At 49.3% G+C, this 26,062-nt stretch overlaps 12 protein-coding genes across 12 annotated transcripts; 5 read left to right on the forward strand and 7 right to left on the reverse strand.

The window, feature by feature from the left end:
* Positions 1–261: 261 nt before the first annotated feature.
* N7471_010235 (uncharacterized protein) lies at positions 262–1,669 on the forward strand (the record flags this gene model as incomplete). Its single annotated transcript, XM_057282954.1, has 3 exons — positions 262–1,002; positions 1,059–1,340; positions 1,469–1,669. The coding sequence occupies 3 exons, from the start codon at positions 262–264 to the stop codon at positions 1,667–1,669; spliced, it is 1,224 nt and encodes a 407-aa protein (XP_057133837.1).
* Positions 1,670–2,605: 936 nt separating this feature from the next.
* Positions 2,606–3,028, forward strand: N7471_010236 (uncharacterized protein; the record flags this gene model as incomplete). The annotated part of the gene is made up of 3 exons (XM_057282955.1): positions 2,606–2,761; positions 2,820–2,848; positions 2,908–3,028. 3 exons carry the CDS (start codon positions 2,606–2,608, stop codon positions 3,026–3,028), a joined length of 306 nt encoding a protein of 101 aa, XP_057133838.1.
* Positions 3,029–3,734: 706 nt separating this feature from the next.
* On the reverse strand, positions 3,735–5,327 carry pex12 (ubiquitin-protein ligase peroxin 12; the record flags this gene model as incomplete). The annotated part of the gene is made up of 2 exons (XM_057282956.1): positions 3,735–5,167; positions 5,270–5,327. 2 exons carry the CDS (start codon positions 5,325–5,327, stop codon positions 3,735–3,737), a joined length of 1,491 nt encoding a protein of 496 aa, XP_057133839.1.
* Positions 5,328–5,593: 266 nt separating this feature from the next.
* N7471_010238 (RsfS/YbeB/iojap family protein) lies at positions 5,594–7,675 on the reverse strand (the record flags this gene model as incomplete). The annotated part of the gene is made up of 1 exon (XM_057282957.1): positions 5,594–7,675. One exon carries the CDS (start codon positions 7,673–7,675, stop codon positions 5,594–5,596), a length of 2,082 nt encoding a protein of 693 aa, XP_057133840.1.
* Positions 7,676–7,919: 244 nt separating this feature from the next.
* Positions 7,920–9,888, forward strand: N7471_010239 (ribosome-binding protein NMD3; the record flags this gene model as incomplete). Its single annotated transcript, XM_057282958.1, has 6 exons — positions 7,920–7,978; positions 8,084–8,183; positions 8,260–8,473; positions 8,546–8,622; positions 8,700–8,910; positions 8,963–9,888. 6 exons carry the CDS (start codon positions 7,920–7,922, stop codon positions 9,886–9,888), a joined length of 1,587 nt encoding a protein of 528 aa, XP_057133841.1.
* Positions 9,889–11,397: 1,509 nt separating this feature from the next.
* N7471_010240 (uncharacterized protein) lies at positions 11,398–11,772 on the forward strand (the record flags this gene model as incomplete). The annotated part of the gene is made up of 1 exon (XM_057282959.1): positions 11,398–11,772. The coding sequence occupies one exon, from the start codon at positions 11,398–11,400 to the stop codon at positions 11,770–11,772; it is 375 nt and encodes a 124-aa protein (XP_057133842.1).
* Positions 11,773–12,820: 1,048 nt separating this feature from the next.
* N7471_010241 (RNA-binding ATPase activator ESF2) lies at positions 12,821–13,898 on the reverse strand (the record flags this gene model as incomplete). The annotated part of the gene is made up of 2 exons (XM_057282960.1): positions 12,821–13,200; positions 13,280–13,898. The coding sequence occupies 2 exons, from the start codon at positions 13,896–13,898 to the stop codon at positions 12,821–12,823; spliced, it is 999 nt and encodes a 332-aa protein (XP_057133843.1).
* A 210-nt stretch (positions 13,899–14,108) lies between these two features.
* On the reverse strand, positions 14,109–15,558 carry N7471_010242 (coenzyme A transporter; the record flags this gene model as incomplete). Its single annotated transcript, XM_057282961.1, has 2 exons — positions 14,109–15,248; positions 15,313–15,558. The coding sequence occupies 2 exons, from the start codon at positions 15,556–15,558 to the stop codon at positions 14,268–14,270; spliced, it is 1,227 nt and encodes a 408-aa protein (XP_057133844.1). The 3' UTR covers positions 14,109–14,267.
* Positions 15,559–16,261: 703 nt separating this feature from the next.
* Positions 16,262–19,626, reverse strand: N7471_010243 (uncharacterized protein; the record flags this gene model as incomplete). The annotated part of the gene is made up of 7 exons (XM_057282962.1): positions 16,262–17,342; positions 17,395–18,977; positions 19,029–19,045; positions 19,101–19,203; positions 19,256–19,399; positions 19,460–19,525; positions 19,624–19,626. 7 exons carry the CDS (start codon positions 19,624–19,626, stop codon positions 16,262–16,264), a joined length of 2,997 nt encoding a protein of 998 aa, XP_057133845.1.
* A 43-nt stretch (positions 19,627–19,669) lies between these two features.
* On the reverse strand, positions 19,670–20,314 carry N7471_010244 (uncharacterized protein; the record flags this gene model as incomplete). Its single annotated transcript, XM_057282963.1, is given in 3 exon segments — positions 19,670–19,707; positions 19,970–20,294; positions 20,309–20,314. 3 exon segments carry the CDS (start codon positions 20,312–20,314, stop codon positions 19,670–19,672), a joined length of 369 nt encoding a protein of 122 aa, XP_057133846.1.
* Positions 20,315–21,541: 1,227 nt separating this feature from the next.
* On the reverse strand, positions 21,542–23,475 carry N7471_010245 (dolichyl-P-Glc:Glc1Man(9)GlcNAc(2)-PP-dolichol alpha-1,3-glucosyltransferase ALG8; the record flags this gene model as incomplete). Its single annotated transcript, XM_057282964.1, has 6 exons — positions 21,542–22,069; positions 22,119–22,258; positions 22,321–22,814; positions 22,876–23,069; positions 23,134–23,212; positions 23,399–23,475. The coding sequence occupies 6 exons, from the start codon at positions 23,473–23,475 to the stop codon at positions 21,542–21,544; spliced, it is 1,512 nt and encodes a 503-aa protein (XP_057133847.1).
* A 219-nt stretch (positions 23,476–23,694) lies between these two features.
* On the forward strand, positions 23,695–25,605 carry N7471_010246 (uncharacterized protein; the record flags this gene model as incomplete). The annotated part of the gene is made up of 8 exons (XM_057282965.1): positions 23,695–23,827; positions 23,921–24,062; positions 24,119–24,185; positions 24,237–24,307; positions 24,364–24,544; positions 24,618–24,812; positions 24,870–25,407; positions 25,478–25,605. 8 exons carry the CDS (start codon positions 23,695–23,697, stop codon positions 25,603–25,605), a joined length of 1,455 nt encoding a protein of 484 aa, XP_057133848.1.
* Positions 25,606–26,062: the final 457 nt, after the last annotated feature.

Below are 26,062 nucleotides of genomic sequence, written 5' to 3' on the forward strand. Positions count from 1 at the left end.
GTCCAACTGTGTAAGGGTTGCGGAAAGCGTATGACAAGGGAAGCTTTCAAGTTCCATAATTGCGGACTTTGGAGGTGTTACAAATGTGGAAAGAACAAACTGCCAGTGGCCGAAAAGGCCAGTCACGTTGCTACATGCGGTTTTTGTTATTGTTCGGGCTGCGGAGAGAACAAAATTCCCATCGATGAATTGGAAAGCCATAAAATGGGATGTCAGTATCGCAATTGCAGTCGTTGCAACAAACGCCGGATTCCCCTAGACATGGTGGAGCAGCATCGGGTCTCATGCAATGTGTGTTATCAATGTGGTGACCTCGATGGCTCTCGGGAAGAGGGCCATGTGTGCCGTGCGATCAAATGCTCCAATTGCAGACAACGAGTCGAGTGCGATGAGTTTCCCCAGCATGTTCTTGTCTGCAAGGTTGCCATTTGCAGTACGTGCAGCCGACAGTTTGCTGATGCAGACGCGCTTGGGGAGCACCAAACTGTTGGTTGTGTTGAACGATCCCGGCAGCCCTCGGCTGTTAGCCCGCAGAGTATGTCTATGGGTATCTGGAAGACAGAGGGACCTAAGCATCTGGCTCAAGGCCACAGCGTTGACTGGCTGCATGCGAGCTTTCCACTAACGCCCGAAATCCATCGAGTGATGAAGGCTTGGGGGGACAGTCCTCATACGGTGGCCATTGGCGATTTTGAGTATCTTCCGCAATATCAAAACATTCTCAAGCATCAGTCCATCATGGAGTTTTCCCTGGCGAACGCCAAGGGAGAGTGGATCGTCCGTAAAACACCTATTAACCATGAAATGAGTATAGGGGAATGTGCTGCCCTGCTTTGCTCCGTCTATGATCAACAGCAAGGAACGGGCTCAAAGGTGCAGCGGCCAGATTTCGGAATGACCATGGCCGTTTTGAGAAACGCGTACGGTCCCGGGGACTGGACACGACAGACACCAGGGCTCACTTGGGCAGAAATTGCCGATGTGATCGAATCCTACGTTGAAGTACTACCTATAAATATCAATTGATGATCTTGTGCAGGATATCTGACCGATTACAGGAAAATGGGAGACTGGAGATCTTCCTTGAATGGGGAGCAACTAACGGTGATTACCAGTGTCTGAACCATGGCCTTGGGTCTGTTGGGAAGGGTCACCTCATTCCGCCACAACCCAAATGGCCTGAACGGCCATTGGCATGGTTCTCGGCCGTACGTAAAACCCTCGGTTACACCGCTGCGGACGCTCCGCTCGCATTAGGGCACCTATACCGTGCCATATTCCCCGAGGACGCTGAGCTTGTCAAACGGTGGCATAGCTCGGACGTCGACACGCAGATGCTAGTAAGACTCATTGAAACATACTTCTCTCGAGCCCTATGTCAACCAGTGGATAGTGAGTTTTTGCAGCTTAGACTCCACATCATCTGGTAATATTGGCCTAAAATAGGAATCGATCTTGCCTCGCTGAGTGCGATGACGATGAGTGCGATGACGAAGAAGACAGATGGGCCCAGTTGTTTTACGAGGAGATGTGTGACGTGGACGATGAACCATGCGAGGGGAATGAGGAAGGTGAGGAAGACGAGGAAGATGAGGAAGATGAGGACGAGGATGAGGCAGATGAGGAAGATGAAGATAAAGAGGAAGATCAGGTGGAAGATATGCCCTGAGGAGCAATGCTAAGACTGGTCCATTGCCGGTCTGAGTCTCCATATTTGATGCTCTGGGATCCTTCTGTTTGGCCCAACTATTTGCTCACCCATTCCCCTAGACCTTTCACCAGCCGCTCGTCATATCACAGTTGCAAAGTCGTCAGGTTGTTCTCGGGGCTTCGCTACAAGGTTATCCGGAGTCACCGAAAGCCCTGTTATTTTTCTTTCTTCTCAGTCAGGCTCTCGAGAGTGACATCTGGAAACCAGCTACTTCTTGATGCCCTCCAAATTGCCCTGACTCATCCCGGAAAGGCCGAACTAAGGTGTCTCTGTTCCGGGAATTTGTACGGCCGAGGAGTTAGGAGGGCAACTAGCACTGCTATCTAGACCCGGTCATTTAGCTGGAGGCATCTCGCAGGTTCCACTCTTCCAACCCTCCAAGGTTGGCTCTACATCTATCACTACTTCATCCATAGATACACCCGTGAACTAAACCAGTTTTGGATTTAATATTCGCGCTTAAATTTAACCCGGGGTCTACCTACTAAACATTCTACTCATAGACGTAATCCTACATGGCTGCGGATACGCCAAGTGGGCAAATTAATATAGGCCTCGATAAGAAGTGGCCTACTCAACATGAAGCTATAATATCTGAGTGGGCGTCTCAAGGGCCGTTGCAACGTCATCGCTAAGAATAGTGTCGGACTATGAACCTAGTTCCATATACTAGTCGGCGGGTATTGACTCAAAGCATAGATTCTAACCTTGGCTTCTAAGATGGAAATTACGAGAGACATCTGTACTTGGTTGTCTTCTGATCATCGTTGTAAGATTTGAACCTCCCTCCTACTGCTGCACTAAATCAATACCCCCACCGTTTCCACAACTACATCCTCCAATTTTGAATGCTTCAATTCCATACTAACTCTTTGAACGTCCCTAATTTCTACGATGGCCAGCAAGTCCATCAGGAACTACCAGCCTACTAAGAGGGGATTAATCCAATTCATTGGCTCTCCTCTCGAGGACATTGTCACTAGGAATGGCACCAACGGCCAGCAATGGCGAGATACGACAGAAGCAGTCTGCAATTCAATCAAGACAGCCGTGAGTTGACATATTAACCTTTAAGCAATATGCACCTTCTTATTCTAACTCCTTTCAGGATCCAAAGATCATCTTTGCAAACGTTCTGTATGTTAGGACTTGAAACATCTAGTCCAAATATTTTCTATTCTGATATTCTCATCTAGGAGTGCCGCCCATCGGTCCTCGGGGGACAAGGATGACATGCAAGAGGTTATATCAGTGTCACTACAAACTAAGTCTGGTACTTCTGTGGGCACAGTTCATCTACATCTCGATGGTACTTGAGGGTTATTTTCATCTCGTGTCAGAACAAAGGGTCGACACGCTGCCAAAACCCGAAGCGCCAATCTCCCAGGGTATATTTCGACTAAAAGCACTCTCTAGGGTTGCTGAGTTGAGGATTATGGTCTCTAAAGGAGAAGTCTTAGAGAAAGGGCATGAAATATAGGGCCCATCGGGTTGTGAGGGTTATAATACAATCATATAGGGTGGGTATATGATACGGAGGCTAAAGCTATGGAATGTATGTATCGTTTAATTCAGAACTGTATCCATTAAGAATCAGGTATCTATGAGACATTGGTTATGAGCTACGGTGGTAGAATAAGGCACGTACCCTCGAAACCGGCACCTAGCAGAAACTGAGTACTCAGAAGCTGTACTAAATCAAAGGGCCGAAAGTCGATAGCTTCTGTCAAAACTTATGTATAGTATATGAATGTTCACTGATTGAAAAGAGGATGTGTCCAGTCCCGACGTGGCATCACTACGGTTTTCGTTATCTTCATGATCTCGACTTGGTATTGAGGAGCCCTAGATAGTATTTAAAATGGGGATAAGAGGACGGGAAACAGGATTTCTGTTGTTGGATCGTATATACAGTTCGAGCAATGATGTCCCCTCTTTCAGACTCCAATCCAAAGTAATCTGCTGTACAATGTGCGCTTACTAACGATTAATATATCGAAAATTGGGACTACGCAAGCCCGGATCAAACCAATACCCTCCTCAATCCATCAGTGCCTCCAAGCACTCTCCTCCCTGTGACAGGACACCTCCCCTTTCCACTCTCCCATTTACCAGATCGTTTGCGGGGGCCTTCTTCAGAGTCATCTCCACTAGGACTCTTCTTCGTCTCTTCGTCATCACCTGTGATCTCCTCTTCCCACGGTGCGCCAGCGCCCTCGCCGGCCATGAAATCCAGTTGGCGCTGGTGCTCACCGTTCAGCCAGTGGAAGATGCACACATAACAGAACACGTATCCCGTCTGACAAGCAGTCGGGTTAACGAGCGCACCCATGCAGACAGGGCAAGTATTGGCGCTCGAGGGATCAGCCGGAGGCAAAGACACAGTGTAGATGGGAAGGTAAGAAGTCGCGGAGATGGGAGGTTGATGGCGACGAGGAGGCTTGAGTGCTGGTTTAAGATCGCCGGCAGCGCTCTTCTTCTCCTGCTCAGCCTGCTTCTTGGCCTTTTCTTTCTCGTCTTGGATTGACGATTTCCGTCGTTCCGCGGGAGAAGTCAAGCCTGCCACAACGGGGGCGGGCAGGTCTAGGACCTCAGTTGCCTTGCGGGCGAGCTGACGAGAGAAGTCGCTTGCATGCCACCATTCTAGGAACTTGAGAGCGAAGATCGACGCAGGAAGGAAGTAGCGCAGCGAGGTCAAGAGCTGGGTATGAAGGTTCTGGGGACTAAGGAGACCCAGCAGGCCTCCGCCGGGTCGCTGAGATCGCCCAGTGCTGGGTCCAGGCTTGGGATCTAGCACTGCGGCGATGGCGCGGTGGTCTGCGGTGCCAAGGCGGCGGATGCGCGTGCCGATAAGCCATAGGAACGGGGAGGAGTACTTTGTGTTGTCGAAGAGGTAGGCGAGATTAAACGCCAGAACGGAGAAATAGTATGCCGCATTCACGGATGGGTAGACATTGCGCAGGAACCACTTATAGTAGAAGAAGATGCGCTGGCGAAGCGACGGGTTGACCGGCAGGTCGTCGCTGGGGTTATATCGTGGGCCGCCACTGGTGACCAGGGATGCATGTGGGGCGGCATGAATGTCGTATCCTTCGTCTAACTTGCGCTTTAGGTAAGGGATGCCAACCATGACGAACAAGTTCTTCCAAATGTCCGTCGAGTGTAGCTTCAGGGCCTCGCGCACGGGGCCTGCGGCGCCGACCTGGGCGCGCGGGATCTCGCCATTCTTGGTGCGGAGAACGCGCTCACGTTTCAGGGAATAAAAGTTTTCTGTGAAGGAGCCGCCGAATGTTCGCAGGTAGTAACGTTCGACTATTAATGAAAGGAGGGCGTAGACTTCGTCGTATGAGTTGAGGATCCGGAGGAGGTAGCGCGGGTGGCGGTGTGTTGCGACTGCGAGAAGATAACGCAAAGATGGAGGAAGAAGATCCGAGAGCTGTTGCTCAGCGAGGAGTTCTGTTGTCGAGCACGATCTCCGCGTTAGCGATTCCAGTCACGTATGGGGGGTTCCCGGTGTCTGGGGTCTCCATCTACGCGGGGAAGCATCAATCGACTTACCGAAGAGCGATGGCTTGTGCTCGTCGAACTCCTGTTGAAGACTAGGAAGGTATTCCATCGTCAGGAGTGCCGGTCATCCTTATTAGGGTGGTGTTTGAAGGTGTTTGAAAAGAGATGGAGAGGAAGAGTCGCCGGAACCAGTGATCATATGCCGAGGCTCAACTTATCCGAGCTGACTACGTCGCTCCGGGCACCTGGATCCATCCATGCCCTACATTCATCGGAGATCTAATTACAAGTTCAGTATTTAACATTAGATACGCATGTAATATTGTACACTGGAGAATATATGCTAGATTATTTTACAAATTGATCCCTCATCATTCAATTTTCCCGCGCAAGTGCCTCTTGGCACTTAGTCCAGAGCGCCATGTAGAAGCTCGGAGACGCTCCTTCATCTCGGTTCTGGAGTGTCGGGTCTGCCACCAAAATACAATGCATGATGGCTGTCACGATCGGACCTTGTAGCACAATGGCAGGGGACTCTTGATTCATCAATGCTACCCCCACTGACAGACACTCGCGCGCTCGCACTTCCTCGCCCAGCTCGGCATGCAACCTGAACAGCTGCACGTAATCCTCTTGTGTCCGATTGGCACCTTTCAAGGGAAACTGGCGCCACAGTCGCCAGAAACCGTCGTAATCCCCACATTGAAATAATGTCACCATAAGCTGACGCGCGTCTACTGCGTCAAATGGAATGTTGGCCGCCGCGAGTATCTTGGACAGTCGAGACAAGATTGGTTTCTGATACTCGGCCCGTTGAATCACGGACGAACTTGGAGAACTCACTTCCGGGCGCAATTCGTTCATGCTTGCAGGTGCCGGATTGGGTGCGCAGACTGCTTGGTAGAGAATATTGAAAATCTTCATGTTCAAAATCGGCACACCACGGAGGCTCAAGCGATCCAGCACTAACAAAGCAAGCTCCATGTCAGCCTCTGGAAAATGAGTCTCAGACTGCTCGGTGATAGCACCCGCTGTTCTCGGCGTTAGAAGCGCAGAAACAACATCGAATCCAAGGTCATCCGGAAGGTCATACCCGTCGCGAAGAAAATCAGAGAATGTGCTAAAAAGTGCGTCCTTGGTATAAGCTAGGTGTTGCCGAGACACAGCAATGGAAAGCAATTTCAATCGAAAGGTGGCTTTTTCCTGTGCAGAAAACCGCGCGGCGTGGTTGTTATAGAAGAGCCGTAGAAAAAGAGTGGACTGGCGATCATTTGGGCCGCTTCCAAGCTCATTTCGTGCACTATCGGCCGGAAGTTCAGCGAGAATCTGAAGCAAAGATGTCGGTGTCAATTGAGATGCAACTGCTGCAGCGCCGCCTGGAAGTGTGGAAGACGAAGTTTCCATGCCAGGGAAACCAGCTTCTATCCCAGACTCGGTGGAGTTCATGGCAGATAGTGCGAGTCTACGCATGGTATGAAGGCCTCTCTTTTGGCCAGGAATGGAGCCAAATCCATCGGACATAGACCTGGGGGGCGCCGAACCAGTCTTGGAGAAACCTTCTGAGCTCTGCCGGATGTTCTTGCGTCCTTCACGGGCCAAAGTAGCCTCCCAGAGGCCATCAAGGTCAACATCAGCCCGCTTTTCCTCGGTAAAGATCTGGACAACCACACTAGTCCCAAGGTCAAGATTACCAAATCCCTCAATTCCAACATCGCTCAACTGGGTCGTAGTAGCGCCTTTGTCCACCATACCCGCGTTTACACAGATCCATCCTGTGGTGATTCCATCATCCTTTTCGTCAACCATTGCACCTGCTGCACTGGCAGCGCGTGCTCGCTTGGCCTTGCGGCGGAGTTTAATTTTCAACTCGTTGCGTCCAAGTAAGCCGTCGGCGTAGGGAGACAATTTGTATTGACTTCTCAGCCAGCGACAGAGACGATCCGCTGACACGTTCAAATGCTTCACACTGCGAGCAGTTCCGATGATCATGATGACATTGGCACCGAGAGCTGCAGGGATTTCGAGGCCGCGTAGGTCAAAAAGCTTGAGATCATCCAATCCCAAGTCCTTGTACGTATACTCCAATAGAGTCGAGAGCATCTCTGGCGAATCGTCTGGGATCTGGGGAAGATGGGCTTCGGTCAACGGGCGCTCTTTAATGATCGGCGCCTCTTCCTGCAGATACCAGGGGACATGCTGTGATGAAGCTGGCGTATTGGTATCCGAGTGCGATGATGGCTCTTCCGGTTCAGACAGAAGAGTGTCAAGCTGGTTCAAAGTTGGAGGACGATCAGAGCGCAGTAAAGTTACGGCGGAGAAAGCTCTAGGGTTGGAGATCGAACGGGAGGAAAGAGGAGAGGATCGCGGCATTGGGATGCCGGAGACAGAAACAAAGGACCGCAGCACCTCATGCCGACAAGACTGGCACGCAGCCCCTCGCAAGAGAGCCCTGCTCATGGTGATAATTATATTGGAAAAAGAAATGGGGATCTTGATTCCAACAGTTTAGTTCGTTGATTTGCTCCCTTCCGGTGATATCAGATAACCGGTGCAAACTCTGCAAACAGCTGAGTCATCAGAAAAAAGATTCAGGTGCCCAGGTGGGGGGCAATTATCACAAATCCATGGCGCTGTAAACTCTTTGAGTCTTCAATACCCCAGTGATTTTTTCAGTCTTGGGTTCCTTATCCCACTCATCAAGATGTCGATGGATCTGGATGAACCCGTCTATTTCGCGCAGCAGGAGAAAGTCGCAGCGACGTGAGTTCTTATCGCAACTTTTTTTTCTACATATTCCAACCCCGCCGAACCAACCTTCAAAACTCTCGATACTACAACTCTAGGTACTAACTACTTTACCTACAGAATTCTCTGCTGCAATTGTGGCGCTGCCATCGACGGAACACTCTCAGCTGGAGCCTTATGTTCGGATTGCATTCGTCTTACTGTCGATGTTGCCGGAGGTGTATGTATTACTCTATCCAGCCTTCCTACACGCCTATAATTTGTTCCAGCTGACATGAATTCTCTTTAACTTATAGGTTCAACGAGAAGCGGTGATTCACTGCTGTAGGGATTGTGAACGGTGGCTGCAGCCCCCTAACAGCTGGGTTGTCGCAGCTCTCGAGTCGAAGGAACTACTTGCCATTTGTCTACGCAAGCTCCGTGGTCTGAACAAAGTCCGAATCATCGATGCCAGTTTCATTTGGACGGAGCCTCATTCGAAGAGATTGAAGCTGAAGATCACCATACAAAGTTAGTACTACCCAGCAGGCCAATTCAGCTTCAGCACATCCAGCCGTGGGATCGAAGCTAACAACCCACAAGCGGAGGCCTTCCAAGGCACTATCATACAGCAACAATTTGAGGTTGAATATGTTGTTGCCAATCAGCAGTGTCCTGGTGTAAGTTGTCTTTTCTTTCTACTTCTTTGAAATACATTGCATATACCCTCGAAAATATGATCTAACGTTCCGTGCAGTGCCAAAAATCTTATACGCATCACAGCTGGGAGGCATCTGTGCAAGTCCGTCAGAAAGTACCTCACAAGCGGACATTTTTGTACCTGGAACAGCTTATCCTCAAGCACAATGCCCACAAGGATACCGTCAATATCAAGGAAGTGAACGAGGGTCTTGATTTCTTCTTCGCAAAGAGGAATGAAGCCGAGCGTATGCTTTCATTCTTGTCAAGTCGGTGTTTTCCCCTTTACCCAATAGGTACAAGTTTACTAACAGCTACCAGGCGTAATCCCGGTCACTGTGAAGAAGTCGCATGAATTAATTTCAATGGACATTCATACTTCTACTAGCAGCTATAAGTTTAATTACTCGACATTGATTATCCCTATTTGCAAGGATGATCTGGTTGCTCTACCGATTAAGCTGGCCCGCTCATTGTCTGATATAAGCCCGCTCACTATCTGTCATCGGGTAGGCACGTCTATCAATCTTATGGACCCTTGCACCCTTCGGATGACCGATCTTCCTACTAGCACTTACTGGCGCAACCCATTCCCGAATCTTGCAGATACCACCGAGCTTAGGGAATTCATTGTCTTAGACATTGAATCTACCGGCCACTCTAATGGTCGGTACCTCCTATCCGAGGCCACAGTTGCTCGTGCCTCAGATCTAGGATCTAACGATACTACCTATTTCACACGGACTCACCTCGGTGGTGTTCTGCACGTGGGTGACTCTGTTCTCGGGTACCACTTGTCGGGAACCCAGTTCAACAACGATAACTTCGAAGCAATTGAGAACAGCAGCCAGTACAGCTCAACAATTCCGGATGTGGTCCTTATCAAGAAGCACTACGTTCGCAGCAAGAAGTCCAAGGCCCGCAGCTGGCGTTTGAAGCGTATGGCTCGCGAGCACGAAGAGGAAGCGACTGCCACCACAGTCAATGTTCCTACAAACAAGCGCCAGGAGCAGGAGCAGGCTAGGATGGAACAAGATTACGAAATGTTCTTGCGTGACGTTGAGGAGGATCAAGAGCTGCGTCAAACGCTTGATCTGTACAAGAACCGCCAGTACCAGGTCAGGCCAGACCAGATGGATGAGGACGGTGATGATGACGTGGACGAGGAGGGAAATGCCGTGCCGAAAATCAACATGGATGATCTGCTTGATGACTTTGATGAGTTGAACATGCAGGACAACGAGTAGCAATCCGAATGTTATCATTGACGATCATGGCACTGGTTGGCGTTTGTGTTTTCTGGGTCTTCAATCTGGGTTTTCAATCAACAAAAAAAGTTCTTTTTTTTTCCGAAATCGATACCTGCAATGTACAGCATACAGATGCAAAAGATACAAAATTTATATTCTAGGACAGAATGGATCAATTGCTTTAGGTGAAAATGAATCAATATCCTACATATGCAGTTGAGCGCAAGGGAAAGTAAGTGGCAGTGGCAGTTTCTAGGTTTGTCAGATTTCAAATCTCGTAACTTAGCTTTCTCAACTCTCCAATCAATCTCACATTACACCATGCACTTCGACGTAGTCCTCTCCTGACAGTTTATATTGGTGGGGTTGACGCAAACTTGGAACAATTCACTGCCTAAGTAATGTATGGACCCTTTTCTTGAGTTTCATAATAGTAACAAGGACCAATTCAAACCTCATTATTATGCTATGAGATAGGAGGTAAGTATAAAAAGAACCACAAAATTGCCATAGAACCGGAATGAAAGGAAGCGTCGAGAATTTAGAATTCGAGAACCTTGGAACACATCAAACAAACAAAACAGGTTGTTTACATTGCCAGTGTCAATTGGGGTTGTTGTTCCAGTTCCGTTGATCGTTGATCGTTGATCGTTCCAAGGTTGGCATTGCCATTACCAACCGCCCGCGAAACATGCTCAAGCAGCGTGTTGTCTGTTCTGTGAGAAAAGGGCCACATGGAGTTAACTTCGTTCACAGAATCGGCCGATTCGGTGTTGACTGATTGATAGAGCCGGCTCAACAGTCAACAACATTAGGAAGGAACTTCTATCTACTTAAGGAAGTCTCAATGAGTCGAGATGGATTCATACATGTGAAATGACAAAGATATAGGTGATATCTCTTGATTTACTATTGTTGGTATGAGCCTAAGGGGCAATCCTATTTAGGTACTACTAGTATTCACATAGTATCAACACATAGTACTACATATGTAGTTATCAAGTACATATCAATGTAGGATATCTAGATGCAGGGCTCTTTCCTCAGATACACACAGGTAAACAATAGTACATATGTGGTACCAATGTGCCCTTTAGCCCTTTTCTTTCCCTCTCTCCACGTTTCAAACTCATCATGTTGCTTATCAAGCTTTGCACCTGCCTTCTTATCCATGGATGGCCCTTTGGGGTTTTGTGTTGGCCCTTTTTGACATCCTGAACGACCTTTTTTCCTGTCACCAGCAAGTACGCTGCCTGCACTGATCGATGTGACGAGAATGGGCATTAACACATGAATCTCTGTATAGCACGCCTTATACCCCCCCTCCCTCCCGTAACTTCTGTGGCCAAGGCCGAACGTGTCATCTGGGAGCGACACCGCCCTCATGGGAAGTTCTGTTTTAATGCTTTCTTTTCCCTGCTTGTCACAGATGGCTGACGAGCTTGTCTTATCTAGCTTGGCAGTACAACCCTTCCGCACCACCAATCATCATCCTCCAACGACTATATGGATGCCATCGCGAGGATCGACGCCACCGAGAGGCCCTGCGCACTTGCTGATGCATCCAACAGTCGTCCTCTCCTCAAATGGTTGCTTGCCTCTGTGACGGCAACCCTCTGGTCGATTGCCTCTGTGATATTGACTCGGTCTGGTTCTGCCGCCGTTGTGACACAGACAGACGCTCCTACTTCGAGTGACGCTATGATCTCGAATGACACTGTCGAGGCTGACGCTACGACGCCTCCAGTGTCCCGCTTGCATCCCCCGATTCCGTCGGTGCGTGTCGAATGTGAAATTCCATCCGATAATCAGTACGATAATCGGTACGATTCCCCAGTCTATAAGATTCATGTAGCACCAGGATCACGTATCCTCAGCTAGCTGCGAATCTATAGACAATGCAGCACTTTCCTTTAAGGCTCCTGCATCAATATTGGGTCCAAGTAGCGGTGTGGGAGGGGAGAAGGAGAGGGTTCAAGGCCGTATCTAAGGGAGGGAAGGGGGCCCGGGGGTGAGGGTCTGTCTGTCTGGTTGTGATGTTTTAATTTCCATTTTGGAAGAAATATCAATCTATTATTTTTCAAGACTTATATCCCTATGTGGTTATGCATAGCAAAATCGTCTGTAGGATTTAGGCTTCGTACCGGCTTTACATCACTCTATAAACTACCAAAAATACATCGTAGCGTTCATCTCAAAGATAACGTCAAGGAAAGAGACTGCGTGAGCGACTGACTTTCTTATAAATGGGTTAATAGACACAGCCCCCATGGAATCTCCTCAGCCATGCTTTATGCAGCTGACTTGTACCAAAGGGCGATTCTTTGGGCAGGAAGACTGACCTCGAGTTGGAAAATCCTCTACTTAGTGCATACGCCAAATATGGATTGCAGTCTAACAATACACGGCGAATTTCTCTGACTAGCCTGTGTGAATGGGACGCAGAATCAGCCTCGTCTCGAGGGAGTTCTACTCTAACCTTGAGTGTTGGAAGTGCTCAGGTCAGTCTTCAACACCTCCAATGTGACAGCGGTTCGCTTGATCGAGGGTTTGATGTTGATAGCACCGAGGAAAATGTGAGGTGGGCTGGGGAACAGTGCAGCTTCGAGGTGGACAGTGGCAGTGTCTATTTTCTATTTGGCTTGAAGAGAAAGAGAACTTGAGCTTGAAGCAGGGCAGAGTGTTTCCGTTCAAGATACCGAAGCGGTGATTGTGTATTTGGATCGCCATTAGGGTGAATGTACGTAGTATAAAATGGAGTCAACAAGGGAAGAGAATACCGAAGTTTAACTAGATGTACTCTATCAACCTCGGGATGTCACATCTCAGTGATCTAATATTAGAAAGCCGGGCTGTAGTAGATCAAGTAGACAGACCAGAGGCCATAAGCCAATAAAAACAAGACGAAACGTTTCCCATAAAATCCTACTTAAAAGATCTTCCCAAGTACCCGCTTCGCGTCATCAGCCATAGCACCATCCTTCGACCCCTTAACAACCTCATTCTGCTGGAAATGGAACCGCCTTCTCGTAGACTGCGCAGGCTTCTTGGGTTGCGGCAGTTCCTTATCCCCATCACCAGCCGCCTCCAAGCGCCTCTTCATCTTCTCCTCATTCTTTTTCGCCATACCATCAGCAATACGACCACTCTCAACACCCGCAATGAACATTTTAGCTTCCTTGGCTTCGCGAGCATCGGCAATCTTCCTCTTGCTTTCCCTCTCGGATCTCTCTCGTTGTACAGATTGCATAAGATCCTCCCAGGAATACCGTGAGAGATATTTGATGTTCCACACATCATCGTGGTACCCTATAGATCGTAGCACTGGTCAGTATTCACCGCGAAATAGTAGGAGGGTATGTAATGGCGAAAATGCCGGTAGACTCACAGCTCGACTTCAAACCACCCACAATAGTCGCATTCAAGGTCTCCGCGCAGATCTTGGCCGTCTTTTTAGACGCAAACTCGATCCACCCTTCGGTGTAGAGCTTTCTCTTATTCGAGCGGCTTCGATGGCCGGCTGCGGAGGGGAGAAGAGGGGCTAGGAAGATCTTCGTGATGCCTTCAAACCCTCTTTTCTCTAGCATTCCTTTCAGGGCGAAGGGTTTGAGGTATGGCGGGAGGGAAGAGAAGTATATGACACCCGAACGGGTTTTCTTGGGTGCTTTGCCGTTGGCCAGTTTGGACAGCTTGGCGAGCTTGCCCTTTGCTTTGAGCGACTTGGCTGATTTGCTGCTGGGTTGTGCTGAGTCCTCTAGACTTGCGCCGCCGTCTTCATTCTCGTTATCATCGGCTTCCTTTTCGAGATCTTTGTCGTCCTCCTCCACGTCCACATCTTCGTCGGACTCCTGCGAGAAATCTTGCGTGGTTGTTGTCCGCCGCCGCTTCACGGCCCGTCCTTTGCTCTCCGCAACATTGGCTTCGGAGTCGTAGCCGCGGTCACTGCCGCTGGCCTCGTCATCACTGGCCGCGATATCTAGGAAATCGTTATGTTTGCGGGTCGTCATTTTGTGGAATCCGAATAGTGTTGATAGACTTGGTCGTGGGTGGCGGAAGTCTGCAACTTTTTTTTATGCGGGTGGTCTGTGCTCTCGGAGTCAAGCCCGCAGCATCTACTAATCAGCCACACATCAGCCACATGTCAAAGTCAAAGAGTTATCATCATGTATGGGACAGTCCAGCTTAAAGGGTTTTTCAAGTAAATTTTGATGACAGGTGAAAGAAAATCTTTGAAATTTTATACTGGTATCCCTGAAGAGGCCATTCGGGCTCTATATGCTAAAAACAATCCTCCCAAGATATCCACGAAACGCCAGAGAACCAGTATCAAGAGCCCTCATGGTATATGCAAGCAAAAAAATGAATATGTCACAAGTCTAACTGATGCCCAACGATCCCTTGGCTCGCTCATAAACGTAGAAGCTCACTGCAACCATGGGGACGACTTTGACGTATCCGATAGTCAGTCCAACCCAGAAGCCTCTAAACCCTCTCTCAAGCCAGATTGTGCGGGCCGTTTCAGCGATTCCGAGTCGGCGTCCGTCACCGACTGCACCACCGACCTGCATCCGCCGACGGATGACCTCCACTGGGTATGACGAAGACTGTGAAACTAAACCGGCCACAGCACCGGATAGAAGCTCGGACGTGGTATTGAGCTGCGGTCGTTTGGGTCGATTCGCGGGGTTTTCTGACGCTGCTGCACGTCTAAGTGTGTAGCGCGCCACACTTGGGTGGCGGAACAAGTCTCCCACTGTGTCATGGGTGAGGAAAGACATGCCGGCGTACGGGAGCATCCCGAGGATAGTCGGGGAGAAGCCGCGGTAGAAATTGGCAATGCCGGTGCGCGGGACAACTTTCGAAGCGACAGATGAAGCGCTTTCGGCAACAGCAACGGAAGAAGACTCGGCTGCAGCGGCAGAGTGGGTTGTTGATGGGGGTTGGACACGCTCGTGGTAGATTTGCCGCCATATGTCCACCAGGCCTGAGCGGTGCGATTGTCTAGTTTCGAATGCCATGCGCACACGCATCAACTCTAATGGGTATGTGAAACATACAGAGGTGACACCGGCTAAACTGCCGGAGACCAAGCGGCGGAACGGGGTCTCGTATTCGCTGGAAGGAATAATAACTGCACGGATCTGCTCGTATGCAAGGAATTTTATAGCGGCGTATGGGAAAATTCGAAGGAGGGTCACTGAGTGGCCCCTGTATAGGCCCCGAACGCCTTCAGTGCGCTTGATATCTCGAATCGCTGCTGCCAGGCCAGTCCAGCTGCCCGTATATTTGGCGAATTGAGGGTTTGACGCCTGGAAGAGGATCTTCACGCGGTCGAGGGGCGCTACTACAGTCTTGGCCTATAACGTCCGGCGCATTAATCAGTATAAAACTCGCAATGATCGATAACCCATGGAAACTTACCGCACACCCCGCCAGCCCTCCTGCAATTCCACTCCTCATCACATAATCCAAGCTACGCTTGTGAATCTTGTTGTCGCCACTCTCCGGTTTGTCCATGGCGGCGGTATTATTTGACACAATTGGTTTCGTAGCGCCGCCGAAAGGCGACGGTCTCGGCAGTGCGGTCTCGCTCATCGGAGCGGAGTGCGGAGTAGAGTCTTGGGATTTGTCGGGGTCATAGGCATGGTCCAAACGACCAGTTGACATGGATTTGGAAGAGGAAAAGAAAGACGAGATTGTGAGAGAGCAACCGAGGCTAACAGGAGGGGTGAGGATATCCGGGGCAGTCGCCCTCGTGATCAGTTTCGGCGATAATCAGCCAGAGTTCTCGGGGGTACCGGAAGATCTTCGGGATGCGGCAACTGTGCATGCAGGTCTAATAGTTGAGTAGACAGCACAGCAAGCTTGAACGACGTTTGAAAGAAGAATATGACAGTGCAATGGCAAAAGATGAAAGAAGAATAACGTTCTGTGTATGTTTCCACTGACGTATTTGTGAAGTTCGGATAGTCCAGACGACAATATTGTTACGAACATTCTGACGTGCCGATACCAACGGCCCTCCGCGAATAACCGGCGGATTACGGTACTAATACGGCCCGCAAAATCAGCGAGTCCCGAGAAGCCGGTTTGTCATCGTGTTCTGCCTCCGCTAGGCCTAATTGGGACATGTAGCCGATATTCATTCTGTCGCATTCATCCTAGCCTTCATTGTAGTCTGAATTTATTCTGTTAGGAAGGAGACTTGTTCTATGTTGTTGCATTGCTTCTAAGCTATTTAAATTCTTCCCAAAAAAAAAATGCTAGTGAATAGAAAAGAACTCCCCGCCTCCATGCAGCTCGAAATGTATACGAAGTACAAGAATATCGTGGTCGCGTGATATTGTAGAATTAATACCTTCTGAAGGCATCAACCCTTGCGCTGAGCGCGCGTTCGGGTCAGAGGCTTAGCCTGCTTAGCCTGCTTAGCTGCCTTGGTCACTTTGATGTCATCCGAAACCCGCTTGCGCTTGGCTGGCCGGCCAGGATCGACGTGAAGATGCCCATGCTCGGACAACGCGGTCGTGTTTTTCCAACGCAAGCAGCGGGGACCACTCTCGTTCACATCCAGATAGGTCTTAGTCCGGGTGGTCACGCGTTTGGCTGGGATGTCCTCCGACTCGGCTCTATCAGGCATCTCGGCTAGGTACACCTTGCGATTTTTCATGTACTTGGCGATGTACTCTTGCTGGAGGAGCAGCTCCTTAAGCAACTTGGACTCCCGGTTGCCGCGTGAGTCCAGCCACTCCACGAGCTGTTCAATTGCCTCGGGATCCTCGTAGTAGCCCCATTCGCGGGCATTCGACACGTGGGTTGGTCCTTCTTCGTGCTTCTTGCGCTCTGCAGGGGTGGTCTGGAAATGCTTCTGATACTGCTTCCGCTGTTCGTCGGTCACGTCGATGAAACCGGCATGCTCCATTTCATCCGGGCCTTGCACCCACAGACGGCCATTAGCGTAGCGTGCCTCAGCCGTCGAGCTTTCCGGCATACCCTCGTAGGGCATCGCATTACGCTCAAACCACCAGTAGCGATTGCAGAAGCGATCCAGTCCAAGGCATCGGGTCCGGGGACAGTCGGTTTCGCGAAGGCTGTTCTCCACAGTCTCGATCTGCTCCTGGAGCTTCTCGATATTGGCCTTCTGCTCATCGATCTTCTTCAAGACTCGCTGGTATTGCTTGGACCCCTTAGGCTGCTTCGCCAATATCTCCTTTCGCTCCTTTTCCAATTCTTGTTTCCGTTTGCGCTCCAGGGCCCGATCAATTCCTCCACGTAATGAGCGTGGTCGAGGGATATCCTCGTCTTCTGTATCCCCGACCATTTCAGAGTCCCCTTCCAGTCGAGAATCATCCAAGCCGTCCAATTCGGGCACCGGCGTAGGTGACTTCCCAGCCTTTTCAGGTTCAGGCTGAACGGCCTTGCGCTCCTGGTGCAGCTGACGAAGCTCGATGAGTCTGAAAGCTGATGTTAGCGATTGAGATGACAATGCTCCAAGGATTGACTTACCCTGCTTTGCGCGCCTTCTGATACTCAATTTTCTCCTTGCGCAGCTCTGTCATCTGATTGCTGCACTCTTCTAGATAGTTTCGGATGGCTTTAGTCTCTAAGCTCAACATGCAAATCATCTGGAGCACCTTGGTACGCAAATTGATGTCAAGTGTTTGGTACTGCTCCTGCACGGTGTACTGTGTAGGCTCGCGATCGAGAGGTGCGAGATGCTTGAGAATGGTGTTGCAGATTTGTTCCGAGCGAGGACGGATAGATAGCTGGTGCAAAAGTCCAACTATCACCAACTGCCATCCACCGTTGCGGAAATCGCGTTTGCGGAGACGATCAATCCACCCATATTTCTCAAACATCTCGCTGGCGCGATGAATCTGTGTCTCCTCGGGCTCATCTTCATTTATCTGTGCTTTGATGATGACTGCCTCTTCCTTGGCCAGGCTTCCTCTAGTGGTCATTCTCCCGGGCTTCGCCTGGGGCTCTGGAGACTCCTCCTCCGCATCTTCCTCTTCCTCATCCTCTTCGGATTCATCAGATTCATCAGCAGGGAAGTCTGGGAGTGAAATTTGAACGGCACCATCATCGTTCGATGAATTGACGAGCTTCTTAAGAACGGCGCAATGCACTTCAACGAAGAGTTCGCAGTCCACTTCATCTGATGAGAACCGCATAGCTTGAATAAAATCGTCAAAGGTGAAAGAATCCAGTTCGAATACTTCACAGTAGACATTGAGCGTGTCCCAAGTCTCCAGGAGCAACCCCACCGTTTCCGGCTCTAGATCATCAGGCAGAAGATTCTCCGCACCGTCGTCTTCAGGCTCACTTACCATCATGAACTTCAGGGTTGGTCGGTGTTGCTTTTCGGAATTAGGGGCAAGGTCCAGATCCTCAATAGGATACTTGATCGGTGGCGGGGATGGTGCTCTTGGCTCGTTCTTAATGACCACTGCCGGGAGTCCAGCAAGCTTCCTATCGCCAACCAGTGGCGGTTTGGAAGGGCGCAGGGGGTTGGAAGGCAGAAGGAATGATGGATTACCATTCAGCGACCGCTGGTACTCTTGGTATTGCGCCTCCCTCGATTTTGCCATGTCGTGTGCAGACAGTTTCGACTTCTGGCCCTTGACTGCAGGTTTCAGCTCGGGCAGCGACTGAGAAGCAAAGAAACCAAAGAAGCCATCTTGATCCGCTTTCTTCATCGCCTTCTTCTCTGCCACCTTCGCACCATACTGCAGATGCTTAGGTACCTCAATCGGAATCTTGTATGTCTCTGCGACAGAAGGCTTAACCAACCAGGGGGCACCTGTCCAGGACTCTCTGGTGACGTTGTTTTTGATGAACCCACGCAGCATCAACTTAGTGAATGCCTTTCGATCGCGTGTGATGTGGTCCTGGTCCAGCAGGGCCTCTTCATTTTGACGATCTAGGATCTTGACCAGATACCTGGCAAAAGCAGGTGTTTTAATGGTTCCATCGGCATATAACTGCTCTGCGAAGTTTGCCTTGTCTCTGATGGTACCATGAAGCCGAGTACTATCATCAAGCAGAATGAGAACGGCTTCTCCCGGGTAGAAGTCTGATTTGAATTCCTGGGTTTGTTAGATCATTTATTTCATTAATAAATGGCGGGATTATCTCACTTCATAGATTTCATCCACTGAGAAAGAGTGTCGTTAGCTTGATTCAGACTAGAAAAGATAGGAATAACATACCCAGGCTGTCCACCCTCGAGACTATGGAGAACTGAATTCTGCGCAGAATAGGTTCTCTCAGCGCATCGGGGAAACTGTTGTTGACTTCACGCGATTCCTCCGTCTATTCAAGGCTTAGCATATGTCCATCACTCGGTGTCCATGTTATAATATACCTCACTGCGGAGCGCCTCAAAGAAGGTCAAGCCCGAATGGCCGGTGATCTCGCAGATGAAACGGCGTTGTTTGTAGAAGTCCATTCGTTGAAGGTAAGGCTCGTAGCTAGTGAAGACCTCATTGGTCTCCGGGATAACCCAGACCTGGAAGGAAGAAAGAGGATCAGCGGGGAAGTCTGCAGTGTAGGTAATAGAGATACATACCTCGGAACTATCATCTTCAATGACAGTTGGTGGGAGGTATTGAACCGGTTTGCGTTTGAATAGCACCTGTCCATGCAATTGCGTAAGCCTCTTTGTCTCCGTAGCGTCCACCACTTTCTTCTTGGCGCCTCCGCAACAATTCCATCGGATAAGGTGTTGCATACCATGATGCTTTAAATATTAAGTGTGGACGCGCCAGTCGGCCAGGAGCTACCGTGTACAGAATCGAGAATCGAGCATGAACGGGACTGAACAAAACGCGATCTTAGTTAGTGCGTGAAGCTTGTCGATTGAGTGTGTGAAGGTAGAGGCCGCGTCAGACACGCAATCGGCGGAGGTAACGGGAGTTGCGATATAGATTGCAGATACTCCAGTTATTCTGTGCACTGTTGTGTAGTGAGGGGGTGGTTGTGGGAGGGAATTGTCGTGATCAGGCCTGGTCCACGGGTCGCAGACCAAGAATACGCGAACAGTGGAATAGCGATGCCTCGGGAGTTCATGCGGACTTACCGGAGTAGAACGCGTCCTGTATGAAGTTGAGAACCAAGCGATTCTGAGATGATGAACTGCTATAATATTGGGGGAAGGGAAGTGAATATTTTGAAGGTGTAGGAAGCAAGAAAGAAGAAAGGTAGACAAAAAGGACGGAGCGGTAGATCATTGCAGGACCGCGAATCAGCGGTGGAAGCTGATTGGTGGAGAGGAGGAGCAAGCGGGAGCCAAAGCCCAGCAGAAAAACGCACTTGGGCTTTCCTCGGAACCCTCGACTCTCCCTCCTCCCCTCGTCATCTCCGACTATCAATTCTTTCTTCCTTTCTTCCTTTCTTCCCCAACTCTATCAGTATTTACCCTCATTCGACTCGTCTAGTCAAGGAGATTTTATCTACATCCTGTTCATTTCAAAATTCTATAATATTTCTATTCTTCAACGCGGTTATCAATTCTCAGTTCCTATTCTCGGTCACCTCCCCGGCCTAAGATCGGAACAATCAAGTCGAACTAAGGCGACCATGTCAACCACCAGCTTTGTTTGTATTTTTAGCATGAAACACTAACCTTTCAGCAATATTCTCTTTGGCTTTAAATGCTCAAGTCTTATTTGTTCATAACGTTACAGTCATGTACCTAGGTAGTCATACTTCATACTTGAAATATGATGAGAGCTATTTTGAGAATAACTGTAATCCACTAAAGTGCAAGTAGTGATTATCAATGAGCTTTGTATGCACACACTATATCCTATTCCGGTGGGTAACTATACATGACCTTTATAGCTCTATATCAAGCAGCTATAGTTGGCATGTAGATTTGATACACCCCTTCAGCCACGGTGTCACAAGCGCATTGGCCACCCAGATGTCTATTATTGAATAAGCAGTACTCTAGATCTATACTTGTTAAAGTTAATGAGCCTCTCTTGTGCATACCATCACACCGTTTTGTTGTGATTGTTTAGTTAACGCGCGGCTAGATGTGAATAACCAATATGCTATATGTGAGGTGTGAAGCCATCACTCACAATCATTATGCTCATGTAGGTTTCTTAATTTATTGCTTTTAGAACAGTTTGCTTGTAGATTCTCTCCATAAATTGCCAACAGCTTGTTGATTAATAGTAGAAAGTGAAAGCGCTTCAGCAAAATGCTATGCTCGGAAGAGAACTTCCACCACCTGCAGAAATATATATGTGCTGTAAACATGCATTTTCACAACCAGACAATCACTCAGGTCGACATTTAGTCAAAGAGATAAAAAAAAACACCTGTACATTTACAGAAACATTACTAGTACAATCCTAGAATTGAAAAACGGAAAACAGATTCTTCCCCCATGTTTCTATCTGACCTGCATTTGGCTGCAGGCCAACCATGGATAAAGGGAGACTAACCAAATTGGGCCTAGTGGAACAATAGACTCCGTGATCCGTGGGTCCTATCCACGTGGAAACAAACAATGCAAACATCCTACATATGCAGACGCTGAAGTGAATCCCGAAGTCACCTAAAATGGCCTCAAGAGGTTTGTAGTTCATATTTGACAAAGACATAAAATAATTTTTTGATACTAGCTAGTGTGATTAATCTAAGCTGTAAAATAAACCACCATGAACCCAACCCAGCTTCCGACAACTCCGAGGGCACAATAACTGCTCATGAACATCAATGGCAGGAACTCTAGCCGGTCCCATCCGAATATCAGTTGGTGCCCCAGGGAGCAGTAGATAATCAAAGGAATAGAAATGGTCAAGTAGAGCAGCGAAAGCCGGTCGAATATGAAAATTCGGGGCCGCTCGGGGACAGGTGCAACTCGGTCAAAGACGAAGAGGAACAGCACCAGCCACAGGACTGTATAGATAGTCTTGAGTGGGAAGTCGGCTGCTGTAAATAGCAGGGGAAAGAGGGAGACATGTCCCGCAACCGCCAGAGGTCGGAAGGCGCTGAAATAGCGACGGTCCTTGAGGGCGATGAGACTGAATGGGATGATAATGAGGAGAATGGCTTTCTCGTGCACATGCCATCCAAAGAGGAATGATGCATAGCCACAGAGGGTGATCGCACCGACAAAGGTATCCCAACAGCCTGGGTTGAACCAGACCTTGACGAGGGGAACCTAGACAATTGTGAGAGAAGGCCGAAGGCACAAGACGAGGGACACATACCAGTTGGAACAAGAAGGTCAATATGAAGGTGTGTTCCTTTGTAACCTCCGGAAGGACGGCAAAAGAGGTGTCTCCCACCAATCCCCGTGTGACGCTGTTCAAAGCACTAGCGTTCACGGGAAGCCCTAGCCGTGGAGCAACTGCAGAGATTGTCAGATAAGCTCATATGTCCTGCGTGCTGGGATAGATAGGAACTACTTACGGGAAATCAATGCTCGATCAGCGAAGGAATACATCGCCCAGATATTTGGCGCCCAGTACGCATGACACAGTCCTCTCGAAAATGGAAACAGCCTGTCCTTGAGCTGCAGCAATTGCCCCCATTGCGCAAATGGCCCAAAGGCAATTGCAAAGACACCCACCACGCAGAATCCAAGTTTGAAAATATTACCGAATCGGGGCCGGAAGACCGATTTGAGACTAAGGCAATAGGTGCGCAGTAGATAGACGAAGTAGGCGAGAGCGAGGTAGAGGTATATGTGCTTCATGCATAGAAGCACCGCGAAGAGAATACCGCTATAGAGAAGCGTCGATTGCTTGCGAGCCAGGACAATTGATAGGATCAGGATTCCATACATGAAGCCATTGTATTGGAAGTGGATATGATCGATGATAAGGAGACCGGGGGATAGCAGGATGGAAAGACTGGCCACATGCGCAGCCTGCTTGTTTGGCAGAGGAACGGACTTGACGAATCTATCGAGCAGAAGTCAGAATTCCATCGCATCACCAAAAAAAAAAAGATCGAGTGCCATACCGACTAAGCGCATAGACAAGAACCAGCTCCGTCAAAATCACAGTTGCTCTTTGAAAGTACACAGTCTGCCAGGAATCATAGCCAAGGTTCTTCACGACCAACATCGCAGGGTCTGCGTATACAGCAGCCTGGGACATCAGCCACTCGAAGGCAGCGAAGAACGGTGGGTAATCGAGTGTCCATTCCGAGGATTTCTAAACCAGCCCAAGTCAATATCCACCGCACTTGTGCAAGAATCATGCGCCTGACCGAACATACCTCATAGTACCATTCTTGAATGGGGAGAGAATGGGTGATGGCGAGCCAATTGCGATGGACCTCAAAATCGGTCGATTTGCTGCAACACAAAGAAAAGAAAGCATGTTAGCAAAGCTCAGTTGGTAACCCTAATGTACTATTCCGCGTCCCTGTGGATGCCCCTTGCAGATTTTTTTGCAGCACTTTTGCAGTGATTGTTCGCTTATCTTTCTACCTGTCTTCCCGATCTTTTTTTGCTGCGGCGAAACGAGCGGGACGAACTCACTATGCGGGGAAGAGCAGCACCTTGAAGGCAGCTGCAACGACGGCGCATTGCGCCAATGAAGGGTATAGGTCAGCCATTGGAGCTCCTGCGCATGATGGTGCGGTGATGTTGAAAGCCGAGAAGACACAAGATGCGAGAATGCGCAAATCGGTGAGTGAGTAGCTTCCTCCGCATGTTACTTTAAGAACACGTGACCATATGCGGAGATCGGAGGTCAAATTAGGAGCGAAACACCTGGGCAGAAGGACAGATAGTCAATACAACAAATACAACGTCAATAGGAAACACCCTCTCGTATGGACTTCACAGACGTCGGAATCCGCCACACGCTTCTCAACAGTGTACAGCTCCACCACTTCATCGATTTCTCGCCATCGGCCGCTGTTATTGCAAAGGAAGCCCGTCTCTGCATTATTGCTGTTGTTGTCGGTTGGATCACCACTAGTGTTGTCTCCAGCATTTGCAATCGGAATTGCGACCGTGACTCAACCCATAGCAAACGCTGCTAGCTACTGTGCAAAGCTTCCGCGAACCTATATCAACATCAAGCTTCACCAACCATCAAGCCACACAACATGATGAGGACATTAGCTTCCCTGGCATTGCTTGCCGTAGGGGCCACAGCCCAGATTATTGAAAGCTCAAGCTTCGGTGCCGGTCAAACGTTAGTATAGTGCCCGTGTTCAGTCTTTTGGTTATGGCTATCTGACTTCAGACCAGGATATCACCAAACCAAGACTCTATCCCCGGATGGGCAATCGGAGGAGAGGGCCATGAACCGCACGTTGTGAGTTGTACTGCCGGAATTGTGGCCGAAGTGATCTAACAGCTTCTGCAGCTATCAGACAAGCTCATCTTAACGCCGCCGTACCCTGGAAACACACGGGGATCAGCTTGGGCACAAAGTCCGTAAGTTAAGAGCTTCAAACGTTGATATTGGACACCGGATAATAACATTGGAATAGAGTCTCTCAGTCGGAATGGTCAGCAGAGTTCCAATTCCGAGCAAGCGGACCAGAACGAGCGGGTGGAATCCTGCAGTTATGGTATACTAAGGACGGCCAGTCCCGTATTGGTACCTCGAGCATCTATACTGTCGGCCAATTCGACGGCTTTGCTCTGGTAATTGATACGCATGGTGGAAGAGTGCGTATTGACCCCGTCGCGTATTGTCGCGTCGTATTAATCATTAATTACGGGGTACTAATCTCCCCCATAGGGCGGCAGTGTCCGTGGATTCTTGAACGACGGTACCATCGATTACAAAAGCCACAACAGCCCAGACACCTTAGCCTTTGGCCACTGTGACTACTCCTACCGTAACCTGGGCCGTCCATCAATTGTCAAACTCAAGCACACCAGCTCCATCTTCGAAGTCACCATTGACGACAAGCTTTGCTTTTCAACCAATAAGGTATGTATACACTATACATGTATCCCCCGCAGCCATTAAACATACTAACCTGAGCAGGTCGCCCTGCCCGCTGGAAACACCTTCGGCATCACAGCAGCTACTCCCGAAAACCCAGACTCATTTGAGATCTTCAAGTTCATCCTCGAGTCCGCCGCAGGCCAGGGCTCGACAATTCCCTCCAACCAAGGCAGCACCCCCCAGCAGCAAATCCGCAATCAAGTTCCTGACCAGCCCGCTCAACCCATAATCAACTCCGGCACAGAAGTCACAATGGCCGGCTTGGCTGCCCAGCTCGCCGACCTCAGCGGTCGCCTCCAGCTTGCGGGCAAGGCCACCAACACCATCCTCCAGGAACTGAAGACCCAGGCCGTGAAGGCCGACCAGCGCCACACAGAGATTCTCCAGAAGTCCCTCGCCCAGGACCGCCAGCTCGCCCAGTTTGACAGCCGACTCTCGCGCGTCGAGCAGCTGCTCCAGGTCGTCCAGACTGACCTGCAGAACAAGGACTACAGTGGACGTTTCAACCAGCTCCACGAGACACTGCGCTCCTCCCACCTCAGCCTGAGCGAGAACCTGCAGGGTCACCTGCTGAGTGGTAAGTTCCCTTATTCTGTTCAGATGATTCATTCGTTCAATCAGCTAATTGCTTTTCTCTCATCTTATAGTTATTACGGCCTCCAGCCCGCGCATGGGCTTCTTCATCTTCTTGCTGATCGCGTTCCAGGTGCTCCTCGTGATCTCCTACGTCATCTATAAGCGTCGCCGGGCCAACATGCCCAAGAAGTTCCTTTAAGCGTCCCCATTCTGTCCCTCCCTTTTCCCCACCCCCCTGTGCCATCTGAATCTGCGTCGTCTTAAGTTATTGTGTAATGGGGGGTGGGGATTATATTCATAATATTCACAAGTGTGCTCTGCCCAGAGGCGAGCTACTGGGATTTATTCTTCCGGAGGAAGTTATGTAGAGTACGAATATCATTACGTTCATGAAATACATTAACTCTCTTGAGAGTAATTACATTTACAAGTGAGAGAAAAGTGAAATTGCAAATATTCATTTGGCCATTGGCCCATGCTATCGTACACTTTCTCCGGGCTACCCGGCCACGCAAAATTTTTTTTGAAAAAAAAAAAGTAAAGCAAGATAGAAAAAACATTGAAACAGAGGTGTGGACCGGGCAGCCCGGAGAAACAGATTGAAGAAAATTGACGATCGCCTTCCCGGCGACCGCGAAAATGAAAATAAAAAAAAC

Source organism: Penicillium samsonianum (assembly GCF_028829775.1).
Source record: "Penicillium samsonianum strain IBT 33392 chromosome Unknown utg000005l_segment0_segment0, whole genome shotgun sequence".
Taxonomy (NCBI): Eukaryota; Fungi; Ascomycota; class Eurotiomycetes; order Eurotiales; family Aspergillaceae; genus Penicillium; species Penicillium samsonianum.